This window comes from Salvelinus fontinalis, unplaced genomic scaffold (assembly GCF_029448725.1).
Source record: "Salvelinus fontinalis isolate EN_2023a unplaced genomic scaffold, ASM2944872v1 scaffold_0383, whole genome shotgun sequence".
Classification (NCBI taxonomy): Eukaryota; Metazoa; Chordata; class Actinopteri; order Salmoniformes; family Salmonidae; genus Salvelinus; species Salvelinus fontinalis.
In genome coordinates, this window is record NW_026600592.1 from 35146 (window position 1) to 54593 (window position 19448).

At 43.3% G+C, this 19448-nt stretch overlaps 1 protein-coding gene across 1 annotated transcript in view; it reads right to left on the bottom strand.

Annotated features, from left to right (window-relative positions):
* LOC129845847 (fibrillin-1-like) overlaps positions 1-19448 on the bottom strand; it is a gene marked incomplete at its 5' end in the record, with an annotated part of 175540 nt that overhangs the window by 27405 nt on the left and 128687 nt on the right. The window contains 2 exon segments of the mRNA XM_055913771.1: positions 18383-18505; positions 19252-19371. Coding sequence (XP_055769746.1) covers positions 18383-18505; positions 19252-19371 — 243 coding nt within the window.

The window sequence follows — 19448 nt, forward strand, 5'->3', positions numbered from 1 at the left end:
CAGTCCATTTAGATCTATAGCAGATTCCAGTCCCTGCTGTACCTACAGTCTCTACAGTCCATTTAGTATCTATAGCAGATTCCAGTCCCTGCTGTAGCTACAGTCTCTACAGTCAATTTAGTATCTATAGCAGATTCCAGTCCCTGCTGTACCTACAGTCTCTACAGTCCATGTAGTATCTATAGCAGATTCCAGTCCCTGCTGTACCTACAGTCTCTACAGTCCATTTAGTATCTATAGCAGATTCCAGTCCCTGCTGTACCTACAGTCTCTACAGTCCATTTAGTATCTATAGCAGATTCCAGTCCCTGTTGTACCTACAGTCTCTACAGTCCATTTAGTATATATAGCAGATTCCAGTCCCTGCTGTACCTACAGTCTCTACAGTCCATGTAGTATCTATAGCAGATTCCAGTCCCTGCTGTGCCTACAGTCTCTACAGTCCATGTAGTATCTATAGCAGATTCCAGTCCCTGCTGTACCTACAGTCTCTACAGTCCATTTAGTATCTATAGCAGATTCCAGTCCCTGCTGTACCTACAGTCTCTACAGTCCATTTAGTATCTATAGCAGATTCCATTCCCTGCTGTAGCTACAGTCTCTACAGTCCATGTAGTATCTATAGCAGATTCTAGTCCCTGTTGTACCTACAGTCTCTACAGTCCATTTAGTATCTATAGCAGATTCCAGTCCCTGCTGTAGCTACAGTCTCTACAGTCCATGTAGTATCTATAGCAGATTCCAGTCCCTGCTGTACCTACAGTCTCTACAGTCCATGTAGTATCTCTAGCAGATTCCAGTCCCTGCTGTACCTACAGTCTCTACAGTCCATGTAGTATCTCTAGCAGATTCCAGTCCCTGCTGTACCTACAGTCTCTACAGTCCATGTAGTATCTCTAGCAGATTCCAGTCCCTGCTAAACCTACAGTCTCTACAGTCCATGTAGTATCTATAGCAGATTCCAGTCCCTGCTAAACCTACAGTCTCTACAGTCCATTTAGTATCTATAGCAGATTCCAGTCCCTGCTGTACCTAGAGTCTCTACAGTTCATTTTGTATCTATAGCAGATTCCAGTCCCTGCTGTACCTACAGTCTCTACCGTCCATGTAGTATCTATAGCAGATTCCAGTCCCTGCTAAACCTACAGTCTCTACAGTCCATGTAGTATCTATAGCAGATTCCAGTCCCTGCTAAACCTACAGTCTCTACAGTCCATTTAGTATCTATAACAGATTCCAGTCCCTGTTGTACCTACAGTCTCTACAGTCCATTTAGTATATATAGCAGATTCCAGTCCCTGCTGTACCTACAGTCTCTACAGTCCATTTAGTATCTATAGCAGATTCCAGTCCCTGCTGTACCTACAGTCTCTACAGTCCATGTAGTATCTATAGCAGATTCCAGTCCCTGCTGTACCTACAGTCTCTACAGTCCATGTAGTATCTATAGCAGATTCCAGTCCCTGCTGTACCTACAGTCTCTACAGTCCCTATAGTCCAGCTGTACCTACAGTCTCTACATTCCCTATAGTCCCGCTGTACCTACAGTCTCTACAGTCCATTTAGTATCTATAGCAGATTCCAGTCCCTGTTGTACCTACAGTCTCTACAGTCCATGTAGTATCTATAGCAGATTCCAGTCCCTGTTGTACCTACAGTCTCTACAGTCCATATAGTATCTATAGCAGATTCCAGTCCAGCTGTACCTACAGTCTCTACAGTCCATTTAGTATCTATAGCAGATTCCAGTCCCTGCTGTACCTACAGTCTCTACAGTTCATGTAGTATCTATAGCAGATTCCAGTCCCTGCTGTACCTACAGTCTCTACAGTCCCTATAGTCCAGCTGTACCTACAGTCTCTACATTCCCTATAGTCCAGCTGTACCTACAGTCTCTACAGTCCATGTAGTATCTATAGCAGATTCCAGTCCCTGTTGTACCTACAGTCTCTACAGTCCATTTAGTATCTATAGCAGATTCCATTCCCTGCTGTACCTACAGTCTCTACAGTTCATTTAGTATCTATAGCAGATTCCAGTCCCTGCTGTACCTACAGTCTCTACAGTCCATGTAGTATCTATAGCAGATTCCAGTCCCTGCTGTACCTACAGTATCTACAGTCCATTTAGTATCTATAGCAGATTCCAGTCCCTGCTGTACTTACAGTCTCTACAGTCCATTTAGTATCTATAGCAGATTCCAGTCCCTGTTGTACCTACAGTCTCTACAGTCCCTATAGTCCAGCTGTACCTACAGTCTCTACATTCCCTATAGTCCAGCTGTACCTACAGTCTCTACAGTCCATTTAGTATCTATAGCAGATTCCAGTCCCTGTTGTACCTACAGTCTCTACAGTCCATGTAGTATCTATAGCAGATTCCAGTCCCTGTTGTACCTACAGTCTCTACAGTCCATATAGTATCTATAGCAGATTCCAGTCCAGCTGTACCTACAGTCTCTACAGTCCATTTAGTATCTATAGCAGATTCCAGTCCCTGCTGTACCTACAGTCTCTACAGTTCATGTAGTATCTATAGCAGATTCCAGTCCCTGCTGTACCTACAGTCTCTACAGTCCCTATAGTCCAGCTGTACCTACAGTCTCTACATTCCCTATAGTCCAGCTGTACCTACAGTCTCTACAGTCCATGTAGTATCTATAGCAGATTCCAGTCCCTGTTGTACCTACAGTCTCTACAGTCCATTTAGTATCTATAGCAGATTCCATTCCCTGCTGTACCTACAGTCTCTACAGTTCATTTAGTATCTATAGCAGATTCCAGTCCCTGCTGTACCTACAGTCTCTACAGTCCATGTAGTATCTATAGCAGATTCCAGTCCCTGCTGTACCTACAGTATCTACAGTCCATTTAGTATCTATAGCAGATTCCAGTCCCTGCTGTACTTACAGTCTCTACAGTCCATTTAGTATCTATAGCAGATTCCAGTCCCTGTTGTACCTACAGTCTCTACAGTCCATGTAGTATCTATAGCAGATTCCAGTCCCTGCTGTACCTACAGTCTCTACAGTCCATTTAGTATCTATAGCAGATTCCAGTCCCTGTTGTACCTACAGTCTCTACAGTCCATTTAGTATCTATAGCAGATTCCAGTCCCTGTTGTACCTACAGTCTCTACAGTCCATATAGTCCAGCTGTACCTACAGTCTCTACATTCCCTATAGTCCAGCTGTACCTACAGTCTCTACAGTCCATTTAGTATCTATAGCAGATTCCAGTCCCTGTTGTACCTACAGTCTCTACAGTCCATGTAGTATCTATAGCAGATTCCAGTCCCTGTTGTACCTACAGTCTCTACAGTCCATATAGTATCTATAGCAGATTCCAGTCCAGCTGTACCTACAGTCTCTACAGTCCATTTAGTATCTATAGCAGATTCCAGTCCCTGCTGTACCTACAGTCTCTACAGTTCATGTAGTATCTATAGCAGATTCCAGTCCCTGCTGTACCTACAGTCTCTACAGTCCCTATAGTCCAGCTGTACCTACAGTCTCTACATTCCCTATAGTCCAGCTGTACCTACAGTCTCTACAGTCCATGTAGTATCTATAGCAGATTCCAGTCCCTGTTGTACCTACAGTCTCTACAGTCCATTTAGTATCTATAGCAGATTCCATTCCCTGCTGTACCTACAGTCTCTACAGTTCATTTAGTATCTATAGCAGATTCCAGTCCCTGCTGTACCTACAGTCTCTACAGTCCATGTAGTATCTATAGCAGATTCCAGTCCCTGCTGTACCTACAGTATCTACAGTCCATTTAGTATCTATAGCAGATTCCAGTCCCTGCTGTACTTACAGTCTCTACAGTCCATTTAGTATCTATAGCAGATTCCAGTCCCTGTTGTACCTACAGTCTCTACAGTCCATGTAGTATCTATAGCAGATTCCAGTCCCTGCTGTACCTACAGTCTCTACAGTCCATTTAGTATCTATAGCAGATTCCAGTCCCTGTTGTACCTACAGTCTCTACAGTCCATTTAGTATCTATAGCAGATTCCAGTCCCTGTTGTACCTACAGTCTCTACAGTCCATATAGTCCAGCTGTACCTACAGTCTCTACATTCCCTATAGTCCAGCTGTAGCTACAGTCTCTACAGTCCATTTAGTATCTATAGCAGATTCCAGTCCCTGTTGTACCTACAGTCTCTACAGTCCATTTAGTATCTATAGCAGATTCCATTCCCTGCTGTACCTACAGTCTCTACAGTTCATTTAGTATCTATAGCAGATTCCAGTCCCTGCTGTACCTACAGTCTCTACAGTCCATTTAGTATCTATAGCAGATTCCAGTCCCTGCTGTACCTACAGTCTCCACAGTCCATTTAGTATCTATAGCAGATTCCAGTCCCTGCTAAACCTACAGTCTCTACAGTCCATTTAGTATCTATAGCAGATTCCAGTCCCTGCTGTACCTACAGTCTCTACAGTCCATGTAGTATCTATAGCAGATTCCAGTCCCTGCTGTACCTACAGTCTCTACAGTCCATGTAGTATCTATAGCAGATTCCAGTCCCTGCTGTACCTACAGTCTCTACAGTCCATTTAGTATCTATAGCAGATTCCAGTCCCTGCTGTACTTACAGTCTCTACAGTCCATTTAGTATCTATAGCAGATTCCAGTCCCTGTTGTACCTACAGTCTCTACAGTCCATGTAGTATCTATAGCAGATTCCAGTCCCTGCTGTACCTACAGTCTCTACAGTCCATTTAGTATCTATAGTAGATTCCAGTCCCTGTTGTAACTACAGTCTCTACAGTCCATTTAGTATCTATAGCAGATTCCAGTCCCTGTTGTACCTACAGTCTCTACAGTCCATATAGTCCAGCTGTACCTACAGTCTCTACATTCCCTATAGTCCAGCTGTAGCTACAGTCTCTACAGTCCATTTAGTATCTATAGCAGATTCCAGTCCCTGCTGTACCTACAGTCTCTACAGTCCATTTAGTATCTATAGCAGATTCCAGTCCATGTTGTACCTACAGTCTCTACAGTCCATGTAGTATCTATAGCAGATTCCAGTCCCTGCTGTACCTACAGTCTCTACAGTCCATTTAGTATCTATAGCAGATTCCAGTCCCTGTTGTACCTACAGTCTCTACAGTCCATGTAGTATCTATAGCAGATTCCAGTCCCTGTTGTACCTACAGTCTCTACAGTCCATTTAGTATCTATAGCAGAATCCAGTCACTGCTGTACCTACAGTCTCTACAGTCCATTTAGTATCTATAGCAGATTCCAGTCCCTGCTGTACCTACAGTCTCTACAGTCCATTTAGTATCTATAGCAGATTCCAGTCCCTGCTGTACTTACAGTCTCTACAGTCCATTTAGTATCTATAGCAGATTCCAGTCCCTGTTGTACCTACAGTCTCTACAGTCCATGTAGTATCTATAGCAGATTCCAGTCCCTGCTGTACCTACAGTCTCTACAGTCCATTTACTATCTATAGCAGATTCCAGTCCCTGTTGTACCTACAGTCTCTACAGTCCATTTAGTATCTATAGCAGATTCCAGTCCCTGTTGTACCTACAGTCTCTACAGTCCATATAGTCCAGCTGTACCTACAGTCTCTACATTCCCTATAGTCCAGCTGTAGCTACAGTCTCTACAGTCCATTTAGTATCTATAGCAGATTCCAGTCCCTGTTGTACCTACAGTCTCTACAGTCCATTTAATATCTATAGCAGATTCCAGTCCCTGCTAAACCTACAGTCTCTACAGTCCATTTAGTATCTATAGCAGATTCCAGTCCCTGCTGTACCTACAGTCTCTACAGTCCATTTAGTATCTATAGCAGATTCCAGACCCTGCTGTACTTACAGTCTCTACAGTCCATTTAGATCTATAGCAGATTCCAGTCCCTGCTGTACCTACAGTCTCTACAGTCCATTTAGTATCTATAGCAGATTCCAGTCCCTGCTGTACCTACAGTCTCTACAGTCCATGTAGTATCTATAGCAGATTCCAGTCCCTGCTGTACCTACAGTCTCTACAGTCCATTTAGTATCTATAGCAGATTCCAGTCCCTGCTGTACCTACAGTCTCTACAGTCCATTTAGTATCTATAGCAGATTCCAGTCCCTGTTGTACCTACAGTCTCTACAGTCCATTTAGTATATATAGCAGATTCCAGTCCCTGCTGTACCTACAGTCTCTACAGTCCATGTAGTATCTATAGCAGATTCCAGTCCCTGCTGTACCTACAGTCTCTACAGTCCATGTAGTATCTATAGCAGATTCCAGTCCCTGCTGTACCTACAGTCTCTACAGTCCATTTAGTATCTATAGCAGATTCCAGTCCCTGTTGTACCTACAGTCTCTACAGTCCATTTAGTATCTATAGCAGATTCCAGTCCCTGCTGTAGCTACAGTCTCTACAGTCCATGTAGTATCTATAGCAGATTCTAGTCCCTGTTGTACCTACAGTCTCTACAGTCCATTTAGTATCTATAGCAGATTCCAGTCCCTGCTGTAGCTACAGTCTCTACAGTCCATGTAGTATCTATAGCAGATTCCAGTCCCTGCTGTACCTACAGTCTCTACAGTCCATGTAGTATCTCTAGCAGATTCCAGTCCCTGCTGTACCTACAGTCTCTACAGTCCATGTAGTATCTCTAGCAGATTCCAGTCCCTGCTGTACCTACAGTCTCTATAGTCCATGTAGTATCTCTAGCAGATTCCAGTCCCTGCTAAACCTACAGTCTCTACAGTCCATGTAGTATCTATAGCAGATTCCAGTCCCTGCTAAACCTACAGTCTCTACAGTCCATTTAGTATCTATAGCAGATTCCAGTCCCTGCTGTACCTACAGTCTCTACAGTCCATTTAGTATCTATAGCAGATTCCAGTCCCTGCTGTACTTACAGTCTCTACAGTCCATTTAGTATCTATAGCAGATTCCAGTCCCTGTTGTACCTACAGTCTCTACAGTCCATGTAGTATCTATAGCAGATTCCAGTCCCTGCTGTACCTACAGTCTCTACAGTCCATTTACTATCTATAGCAGATTCCAGTCCCTGTTGTACCTACAGTCTCTACAGTCCATTTAGTATCTATAGCAGATTCCAGTCCCTGTTGTACCTACAGTCTCTACAGTCCATATAGTCCAGCTGTACCTACAGTCTCTACATTCCCTATAGTCCAGCTGTAGCTACAGTCTCTACAGTCCATTTAGTATCTATAGCAGATTCCAGTCCCTGTTGTACCTACAGTCTCTACAGTCCATTTAATATCTATAGCAGATTCCAGTCCCTGCTAAACCTACAGTCTCTACAGTCCATTTAGTATCTATAGCAGATTCCAGTCCCTGCTGTACCTACAGTCTCTACAGTCCATTTAGTATCTATAGCAGATTCCAGACCCTGCTGTACTTACAGTCTCTACAGTCCATTTAGATCTATAGCAGATTCCAGTCCCTGCTGTACCTACAGTCTCTACAGTCAATTTAGTATCTATAGCAGATTCCAGTCCCTGCTGTACCTACAGTCTCTACAGTCCATGTAGTATCTATAGCAGATTCCAGTCCCTGCTGTACCTACAGTCTCTACAGTCCATTTAGTATCTATAGCAGATTCCAGTCCCTGCTGTACCTACAGTCTCTACAGTCCATTTAGTATCTATAGCAGATTCCAGTCCCTGTTGTACCTACAGTCTCTACAGTCCATTTAGTATATATAGCAGATTCCAGTCCCTGCTGTACCTACAGTCTCTACAGTCCATGTAGTATCTATAGCAGATTCCAGTCCCTGCTGTACCTACAGTCTCTACAGTCCATGTAGTATCTATAGCAGATTCCAGTCCCTGCTGTACCTACAGTCTCTACAGTCCATTTAGTATCTATAGCAGATTCCAGTCCCTGTTGTACCTACAGTCTCTACAGTCCATTTAGTATCTATAGCAGATTCCAGTCCCTGCTGTAGCTACAGTCTCTACAGTCCATGTAGTATCTATAGCAGATTCTAGTCCCTGTTGTACCTACAGTCTCTACAGTCCATTTAGTATCTATAGCAGATTCCAGTCCCTGCTGTAGCTACAGTCTCTACAGTCCATGTAGTATCTATAGCAGATTCCAGTCCCTGCTGTACCTACAGTCTCTACAGTCCATGTAGTATCTCTAGCAGATTCCAGTCCCTGCTGTACCTACAGTCTCTACAGTCCATGTAGTATCTCTAGCAGATTCCAGTCCCTGCTGTACCTACAGTCTCTACAGTCCATGTAGTATCTCTAGCAGATTCCAGTCCCTGCTAAACCTACAGTCTCTACAGTCCATGTAGTATCTATAGCAGATTCCAGTCCCTGCTAAACCTACAGTCTCTACAGTCCATTTAGTATCTATAGCAGATTCCAGTCCCTGCTGTACCTAGAGTCTCTACAGTTCATTTGGTATCTATAGCAGATTCCAGTCCCTGCTGTACCTACAGTCTCTACCGTCCATGTAGTATCTATAGCAGATTCCAGTCCCTGCTAAACCTACAGTCTCTACAGTCCATGTAGTATCTATAGCAGATTCCAGTCCCTGCTAAACCTACAGTCTCTACAGTCCATTTAGTATCTATAGCAGATTCCAGTCCCTGTTGTACCTACAGTCTCTACAGTCCATTTAGTATATATAGCAGATTCCAGTCCCTGCTGTAGCTACAGTCTCTACAGTCCATTTAGTATCTATAGCAGATTCCAGTCCCTGCTGTACCTACAGTCTCTACAGTCCATGTAGTATCTATAGCAGATTCCAGTCCCTGCTGTACCTACAGTCTCTACAGTCCATGTAGTATCTATAGCAGATTCCAGTCCCTGCTGTACCTACAGTCTCTACAGTCCCTATAGTCCAGCTGTACCTACAGTCTCTACATTCCCTATAGTCCAGCTGTACCTACAGTCTCTACAGTCCATTTAGTATCTATAGCAGATTCCAGTCCCTGTTGTACCTACAGTCTCTACAGTCCATGTAGTATCTATAGCAGATTCCAGTCCCTGTTGTACCTACAGTCTCTACAGTCCATATAGTATCTATAGCAGATTCCAGTCCAGCTGTACCTACAGTCTCTACAGTCCATTTAGTATCTATAGCAGATTCCAGTCCCTGCTGTACCTACAGTCTCTACAGTTCATGTAGTATCTATAGCAGATTCCAGTCCCTGCTGTACCTACAGTCTCTACAGTCCCTATAGTCCAGCTGTACCTACAGTCTCTACATTCCCTATAGTCCAGCTGTACCTACAGTCTCTACAGTCCATGTAGTATCTATAGCAGATTCCAGTCCCTGTTGTACCTACAGTCTCTACAGTCCATTTAGTATCTATAGCAGATTCCATTCCCTGCTGTACCTACAGTCTCTACAGTTCATTTAGTATCTATAGCAGATTCCAGTCCCTGCTGTACCTACAGTCTCTACAGTCCATGTAGTATCTATAGCAGATTCCAGTCCCTGCTGTACCTACAGTATCTACAGTCCATTTAGTATCTATAGCAGATTCCAGTCCCTGCTGTACTTACAGTCTCTACAGTCCATTTAGTATCTATAGCAGATTCCAGTCCCTGTTGTACCTACAGTCTCTACAGTCCATGTAGTATCTATAGCAGATTCCAGTCCCTGCTGTACCTACAGTCTCTACAGTCCATTTAGTATCTATAGCAGATTCCAGTCCCTGTTGTACCTACAGTCTCTACAGTCCATTTAGTATCTATAGCAGATTCCAGTCCCTGTTGTACCTACAGTCTCTACAGTCCATATAGTCCAGCTGTACCTACAGTCTCTACATTCCCTATAGTCCAGCTGTAGCTACAGTCTCTACAGTCCATTTAGTATCTATAGCAGATTCCAGTCCCTGTTGTACCTACAGTCTCTACAGTCCATTTAGTATCTATAGCAGATTCCATTCCCTGCTGTACCTACAGTCTCTACAGTTCATTTAGTATCTATAGCAGATTCCAGTCCCTGCTGTACCTACAGTCTCTACAGTCCATTTAGTATCTATAGCAGATTCCAGTCCCTGCTGTACCTACAGTCTCCACAGTCCATTTAGTATCTATAGCAGATTCCAGTCCCTGCTAAACCTACAGTCTCTACAGTCCATTTAGTATCTATAGCAGATTCCAGTCCCTGCTGTACCTACAGTCTCTACAGTCCATTTAGTATCTATAGCAGATTCCAGACCCTGCTGTACTTACAGTCTCTACAGTCCATTTAGTATCTATAGCAGATTCCAGTCCCTGCTGTACCTACAGTCTCTACAGTCCATTTAGTATCTATAGCAGATTCCAGTCCCTGCTGTAGCTACAGTCTCTACAGTCCATTTAGTATATATAGCAGATTCCAGTCCCTGCTGTACCTACAGTCTCTACAGTCCATTTAGTATATATAGCAGATTCCAGTCCCTGCTGTACCTACAGTCTCTACAGTCCATGTAGTATCTATAGCAGATTCCAGTCCCTGCTGTACCTACAGTCTCTACAGTCCATGTAGTATCTATAGCAGATTCCAGTCCCTGCTGTACCTACAGTCTCTACAGTCCATATAGTCCAGCTGTACCTACAGTCTCTACATTCCCTATAGTCCAGCTGTACCTACAGTCTCTACAGTCCATTTAGTATCTATAGCAGATTCCAGTCCCTGTTGTACCTACAGTCTCTACAGTCCATGTAGTATCTATAGCAGATTCCAGTCCCTGTTGTACCTACAGTCTCTACAGTCCATATAGTATCTATAGCAGATTCCAGTCCAGCTGTACCTACAGTCTCTACAGTCCATTTAGTATCTATAGCAGATTCCAGTCCCTGCTGTACCTACAGTCTCTACAGTTCATGTAGTATCTATAGCAGATTCCAGTCCCTGCTGTACCTACAGTCTCTACAGTCCCTATAGTCCAGCTGTACCTACAGTCTCTACATTCCCTATAGTCCAGCTGTACCTACAGTCTCTACATTCCCTATAGTCCAGCTGTACCTACAGTCTCTACAGTCCATGTAGTATCTATAGCAGATTCCAGTCCCTGTTGTACCTACAGTCTCTACAGTCCATTTAGTATCTATAGCAGATTCCATTCCCTGCTGTACCTACAGTCTCTACAGTTCATTTAGTATCTATAGCAGATTCCAGTCCCTGCTGTACCTACAGTCTCTACAGTCCATGTAGTATCTATAGCAGATTCCAGTCCCTGCTGTACCTACAGTATCTACAGTCCATTTAGTATCTATAGCAGATTCCAGTCCCTGCTGTACTTACAGTCTCTACAGTCCATTTAGTATCTATAGCAAATTCCAGTCCCTGTTGTACCTACAGTCTCTACAGTCCATGTAGTATCTATAGCAGATTCCAGTCCCTGCTGTACCTACAGTCTCTACAGTCCATTTAGTATCTATAGCAGATTCCAGTCCCTGTTGTACCTACAGTCTCTACAGTCCATTTAGTATCTATAGCAGATTCCAGTCCCTGTTGTACCTACAGTCTCTACAGTCCATATAGTCCAGCTGTACCTACAGTCTCTACATTCCCTATAGTCCAGCTGTAGCTACAGTCTCTACAGTCCATTTAGTATCTATAGCAGATTCCAGTCCCTGTTGTACCTACAGTCTCTACAGTCCATTTAGTATCTATAGCAGATTCCATTCCCTGCTGTACCTACAGTCTCTACAGTTCATTTAGTATCTATAGCAGATTCCAGTCCCTGCTGTACCTACAGTCTCTACAGTCCATTTAGTATCTATAGCAGATTCCAGTCCCTGCTGTACCTACAGTCTCCACAGTCCATTTAGTATCTATAGCAGATTCCAGTCCCTGCTAAACCTACAGTCTCTACAGTCCATTTAGTATCTATAGCAGATTCCAGTCCCTGCTGTACCTACAGTCTCTACAGTCCATTTAGTATCTATAGCAGATTCCAGACCCTGCTGTACTTACAGTCTCTACAGTCCATTTAGTATCTATAGCAGATTCCAGTCCCTGCTGTACCTACAGTCTCTACAGTCCATTTAGTATCTATAGCAGATTCCAGTCCCTGCTGTAGCTACAGTCTCTACAGTCCATTTAGTATCTATAGCAGATTCCAGTCCCTGCTGTACCTACAGTCTCTACAGTCCATGTAGTATCTATAGCAGATTCCAGTCCCTGCTGTACCTACAGTCTCTACAGTCCATGTAGTATCTATAGCAGATTCCAGTCCCTGCTGTACCTACAGTCTCTACAGTCCCTATAGTCCAGCTGTACCTACAGTCTCTACATTCCCTATAGTCCAGCTGTACCTACAGTCTCTACAGTCCATTTAGTATCTATAGCAGATTCCAGTCCCTGCTGTACCTACAGTCTCTACAGTTCATGTAGTATCTATAGCAGATTCCAGTCCCTGCTGTACCTACAGTCTCTACAGTCCCTATAGTCCAGCTGTACCTACAGTCTCTACATTCCCTATAGTCCAGCTGTACCTACAGTCTCTACAGTCCATGTAGTATCTATAGCAGATTCCAGTCCCTGTTGTACCTACAGTCTCTACAGTCCATTTAGTATCTATAGCAGATTCCATTCCCTGCTGTACCTACAGTCTCTACAGTTCATTTAGTATCTATAGCAGATTCCAGTCCCTGCTGTACCTACAGTCTCTACAGTCCATGTAGTATCTATAGCAGATTCCAGTCCCTGCTGTACCTACAGTATCTACAGTCCATTTAGTATCTATAGCAGATTCCAGTCCCTGCTGTACTTACAGTCTCTACAGTCCATTTAGTATCTATAGCAGATTCCAGTCCCTGTTGTACCTACAGTCTCTACAGTCCATTTAGTATCTATAGCAGATTCCATTCCCTGCTGTACCTACAGTCTCTACAGTTCATTTAGTATCTATAGCAGATTCCAGTCCCTGCTGTACCTACAGTCTCTACAGTCCATTTAGTATCTATAGCAGATTCCAGTCCCTGCTGTACCTACAGTCTCCACAGTCCATTTAGTATCTATAGCAGATTCCAGTCCCTGCTAAACCTACAGTCTCTACAGTCCATTTAGTATCTATAGCAGATTCCAGTCCCTGCTGTACCTACAGTCTCTACAGTCCATTTAGTATCTATAGCAGATTCCAGACCCTGCTGTACTTACAGTCTCTACAGTCCATTTAGTATCTATAGCAGATTCCAGTCCCTGCTGTACCTACAGTCTCTACAGTCCATTTAGTATCTATAGCAGATTCCAGTCCCTGCTGTACTTACAGTCTCTACAGTCCATTTAGTATCTATAGCAGATTCCAGTCCCTGTTGTACCTACAGTCTCTACAGTCCATGTAGTATCTATAGCAGATTCCAGTCCCTGCTGTACCTACAGTCTCTACAGTCCATTTGGTATCTATAGCAGATTCCAGTCCCTGTTGTACCTACAGTCTCTACAGTCCATTTAGTATCTATAGCAGATTCCAGTCCCTGTTGTACCTACAGTCTCTACAGTCCATATAGTCCAGCTGTACCTACAGTCTCTACATTCCCTATAGTCCAGCTGTAGCTACAGTCTCTACAGTCCATTTAGTATCTATAGCAGATTCCAGTCCCTGTTGTACCTACAGTCTCTACAGTCCATTTAGTATCTATAGCAGATTCCATTCCCTGCTGTACCTACAGTCTCTACAGTTCATTTAGTATCTATAGCAGATTCCAGTCCCTGCTGTACCTACAGTCTCTACAGTCCATTTAGTATCTATAGCAGATTCCAGTCCCTGCTGTACCTACAGTCTCCACAGTCCATTTAGTATCTATAGCAGATTCCAGTCCCTGCTAAACCTACAGTCTCTACAGTCCATTTAGTATCTATAGCAGATTCCAGTCCCTGCTGTACCTACAGTCTCTACAGTCCATTTAGTATCTATAGCAGATTCCAGACCCTGCTGTACTTACAGTCTCTACAGTCCATTTAGTATCTATAGCAGATTCCAGTCCCTGCTGTACCTACAGTCTCTACAGTCCATGTAGTATCTATAGCAGATTCCAGTCCCTGCTGTACCTACAGTCTCTACAGTCCATTTAGTATCTATAGCAGATTCCAGTCCCTGTTGTACCTACAGTCTCTACAGTCCATTTAGTATCTATAGCAGATTCCAGTCCCTGTTGTACCTACAGTCTCTACAGTCCATATAGTCCAGCTGTACCTACAGTCTCTACATTCCCTATAGTCCAGCTGTAGCTACAGTCTCTACAGTCCATTTAGTATCTATAGCAGATTCCAGTCCCTGTTGTACCTACAGTCTCTACAGTCCATTTAGTATCTATAGCAGATTCCATTCCCTGCTGTACCTACAGTCTCTACAGTTCATTTAGTATCTATAGCAGATTCCAGTCCCTGCTGTACCTACAGTCTCTACAGTCCATTTAGTATCTATAGCAGATTCCAGTCCCTGCTGTACCTACAGTCTCCACAGTCCATTTAGTATCTATAGCAGATTCCAGTCCCTGCTAAACCTACAGTCTCTACAGTCCATTTAGTATCTATAGCAGATTCCAGTCCCTGCTGTACCTACAGTCTCTACAGTCCATTTAGTATCTATAGCAGATTCCAGACCCTGCTGTACTTACAGTCTCTACAGTCCATTTAGTATCTATAGCAGATTCCAGTCCCTGCTGTACCTACAGTCTCTACAGTCCATTTAGTATCTATAGCAGATTCCAGTCCCTGCTGTAGCTACAGTCTCTACAGTCCATTTAGTATATATAGCAGATTCCAGTCCCTGCTGTACCTACAGTCTCTACAGTCCATTTAGTATCTATAGCAGATTCCAGTCCCTGCTGTACCTACAGTCTCTACAGTCCATGTAGTATCTATAGCAGATTCCAGTCCCTGCTGTACCTACAGTCTCTACAGTCCATGTAGTATCTATAGCAGATTCCAGTCCCTGCTGTACCTACAGTCTCTACAGTCCCTATAGTCCAGCTGTACCTACAGTCTCTACATTCCCTATAGTCCAGCTGTACCTACAGTCTCTACAGTCCATTTAGTATCTATAGCAGATTCCAGTCCCTGTTGTACCTACAGTCTCTACAGTCCATGTAGTATCTATAGCAGATTCCAGTCCCTGTTGTACCTACAGTCTCTACAGTCCATATAGTATCTATAGCAGATTCCAGTCCAGCTGTACCTACAGTCTCTACAGTCCATTTAGTATCTATAGCAGATTCCAGTCCCTGCTGTACCTACAGTCTCTACAGTTCATGTAGTATCTATAGCAGATTCCAGTCCCTGCTGTACCTACAGTCTCTACAGTCCCTATAGTCCAGCTGTACCTACAGTCTCTACATTCCCTATAGTCCAGCTGTACCTACAGTCTCTACATTCCCTATAGTCCAGCTGTACCTACAGTCTCTACAGTCCATGTAGTATCTATAGCAGATTCCAGTCCCTGTTGTACCTACAGTCTCTACAGTCCATTTAGTATCTATAGCAGATTCCATTCCCTGCTGTACCTACAGTCTCTACAGTTCATTTAGTATCTATAGCAGATTCCAGTCCCTGCTGTACCTACAGTCTCTACAGTCCATGTAGTATCTATAGCAGATTCCAGTCCCTGCTGTACCTACAGTATCTACAGTCCATTTAGTATCTATAGCAGATTCCAGTCCCTGCTGTACTTACAGTCTCTACAGTCCATTTAGTATCTATAGCAAATTCCAGTCCCTGTTGTACCTACAGTCTCTACAGTCCATGTAGTATCTATAGCAGATTCCAGTCCCTGCTGTACCTACAGTCTCTACAGTCCATTTAGTATCTATAGCAGATTCCAGTCCCTGTTGTACCTACAGTCTCTACAGTCCATTTAGTATCTATAGCAGATTCCAGTCCCTGTTGTACCTACAGTCTCTACAGTCCATATAGTCCAGCTGTACCTACAGTCTCTACATTCCCTATAGTCCAGCTGTAGCTACAGTCTCTACAGTCCATTTAGTATCTATAGCAGATTCCAGTCCCTGTTGTACCTACAGTCTCTACAGTCCATTTAGTATCTATAGCAGATTCCATTCCCTGCTGTACCTACAGTCTCTACAGTTCATTTAGTATCTATAGCAGATTCCAGTCCCTGCTGTACCTACAGTCTCTACAGTCCATTTAGTATCTATAGCAGATTCCAGTCCCTGCTGTACCTACAGTCTCCACAGTCCATTTAGTATCTATAGCAGATTCCAGTCCCTGCTAAACCTACAGTCTCTACAGTCCATTTAGTATCTATAGCAGATTCCAGTCCCTGCTGTACCTACAGTCTCTACAGTCCATATAGTATCTATAGCAGATTCCAGACCCTGCTGTACTTACAGTCTCTACAGTCCATTTAGTATCTATAGCAGATTCCAGTCCCTGCTGTACCTACAGTCTCTACAGTCCATTTAGTATCTATAGCAGATTCCAGTCCCTGCTGTAGCTACAGTCTCTACAGTCCATTTAGTATCTATAGCAGATTCCAGTCCCTGCTGTACCTACAGTCTCTACAGTCCATGTAGTATCTATAGCAGATTCCAGTCCCTGCTGTACCTACAGTCTCTACAGTCCATGTAGTATCTATAGCAGATTCCAGTCCCTGCTGTACCTACAGTCTCTACAGTCCATTTAGTATCTATAGCAGATTCCAGTCCCTGCTGTACTTACAGTCTCTACAGTCCATTTAGTATCTATAGCAGATTCCAGTCCCTGTTGTACCTACAGTCTCTACAGTCCATGTAGTATCTATAGCAGATTCCAGTCCCTGCTGTACCTACAGTCTCTACAGTCCATTTAGTATCTATAGCAGATTCCAGTCCCTGTTGTACCTACAGTCTCTACAGTCCATTTAGTATCTATAGCAGATTCCAGTCCCTGTTGTACCTACAGTCTCTACAGTCCATATAGTCCAGCTGTACCTACAGTCTCTACATTCCCTATAGTCCAGCTGTAGCTACAGTCTCTACAGTCCATTTAGTATCTATAGCAGATTCCAGTCCCTGTTGTACCTACAGTCTCTACAGTCCATTTAGTATCTATAGCAGATTCCATTCCCTGCTGTACCTACAGTCTCTACAGTTCATTTAGTATCTATAGCAGATTCCAGTCCCTGCTGTACCTACAGTCTCTACAGTCCATTTAGTATCTATAGCAGATTCCAGTCCCTGCTGTACCTACAGTCTCTACAGTCCATTTAGTATCTATAGCAGATTCCAGTCCCTGCTAAACCTACAGTCTCTACAGTCCATTTAGTATCTATAGCAGATTCCAGTCCCTGCTGTACCTACAGTCTCTACAGTCCATTTAGTATCTATAGCAGATTCCAGACCCTGCTGTACTTACAGTCTCTACAGTCCATTTAGTATCTATAGCAGATTCCAGTCCCTGCTGTACCTACAGTCTCTACAGTCCATTTAGTATCTATAGCAGATTCCAGTCCCTGTTGTACCTACAGTCTCTACAGTCCATTTAGTATCTATAGCAGATTCCAGTCCCTGCTGTACCTACAGTCCCTAAAGTAAGATATCTATAGTATATTATAAACTGAATGCTGATTGGCTGACAGCCATGGTATATCAGACCTACAGGTCTAGAGTAAGATATCTATAACAGATTTTAGTCCCTACAGGTCTATAGATATCTATAGCAGATTCCAGTCCCTACAGGTCTATAGATATCTATAGCAGATTCCAGTCCCTACAGGTCTATAGATATCTATAATAGATTCCAGTCCCTACAGGTCTATAGATATCTACAGCAGATTCCAGTCCCTACAGGTCTATAGTAAGATATCTATAGCAGATTCCAGTCCCTACAGGTCTATAGATATCTATAGCAGATTCCAGTCCCTACAGGTCTATAGATATCTATAATAGATTCCAGTCCCTACAGGTCTATAGATATCTATAGCAGATTCCAGTCCCTACAGGTCTATAGATATCTATAGCAGATTCCAGTCCCTACAGGTCTATAGATATCTATAGCAGATTCCAGTCCCTACAGGTCTATAGATATCTATAATAGATTCCAGTCCCTACAGGTCTATAGTAAGATATCTATAACAGATTCCAGTCCCTACAGGTCTATAGATATCTATAGCAGATTCCAGTCCCTACAGGTCTATAGATATCTATAGCAGATTCCAGTCCCTACAGGTCTATAGATATCTATAATAGATTCCAGTCCCTACAGGTCTATAGTAAGATATCTATAACAGATTCCAGTCCCTACAGGTCTATAGATATCTATAGCAGATTCCAGTCCCTACAGGTCTATAGATATCTACAGCAGATTCCAGTCCCTACAGGTCTATAGATATCTATAGCAGATTCCAGTCCCTACAGGTCTATAGATATCTACAGCAGATTCCAGTCCCTACAGGTCTATAGATATCTACAGCAGATTCCAGTCCCTGCGTTAGCTTTACCTTTGCACATCCTCTTGTCCTCTCGCAGCACGTAGCCTGATGGACATTTACACTCGTAGGAACCAATCACGTTCACGCAGCGGAACGCACACAGCAAAGGATTCTGAGAACACTCATTCACATCTGGAGACAAGGGGGGGGGGGGGGGGGGGGGGGGGGGTGGAGAGTGAAAGAGAGAGGGAGAGAGAGGGGGGTGGGGGAGAAGATAAGAGAAAGGTCAGGTTGTGGGGACGGAACAGAAATGTATAATATAGTGTGCTAGTATGCTACATAGGGTTCTTCCTAGTATGCTACATAGGGTTCTTCCTAGTATGCTACATAGGGTTCTTCCTAGTATGCTACATAGGTTTATTTCTAGTATGCAACATAGGGTTCTTCCTAGTATGCAACATAGGGTTCTTCCTAGTATGCTACATAGGGTTTTTCCTAGTATGCTACATAGGGTTCTTCCTAGTATGCTACATAGGTTTATTCCTAGTATGCAACGTAGGATTCTTCCTAGTATGCTACATAGGGTTCTTCCTAGTATGCTACATAGGTTTATTCCTAGTATGCAACGTAGGATTCTTCCTAGTATGCTACATAGGGTTCTTCCTAGTATGCTACATAGGATTCTTCCTAGTATGCTACATAGGGTTCTTCCTAGTATGCTACATAGGATTCTTCCTAGTATGCTACATAGGATTCTTCCTAGTATGCTACATAGGGTTCTTCCTAGTATGCTACATAGGTTTCTTCCTAGTATGCTACATAGGTTTCTTCCTAGTATGCAACATAGGATTCTTCCTAGTATGCTACATAGGGTTCTTCCTAGTATGCTACATAGGGTTCTTCCTAGTATGCTAGAAAGTGTGTCAGAGTGAGCATGCCTTCACAAGACATCATGGGTCCGGGTTCGAAGCCTTCGTCACATGCACACTCAAACGCTCCAATCACGTTAGTGCACGTTCCATTTCCACACGGGTTCCCCAGGTCACACTCATTAGTATCTACGAAACACAAATAAAATATGTTTCACAATTACTCCATTACTGGTAGAGAGAGTATATGTGTGTGTGTGTGCGTG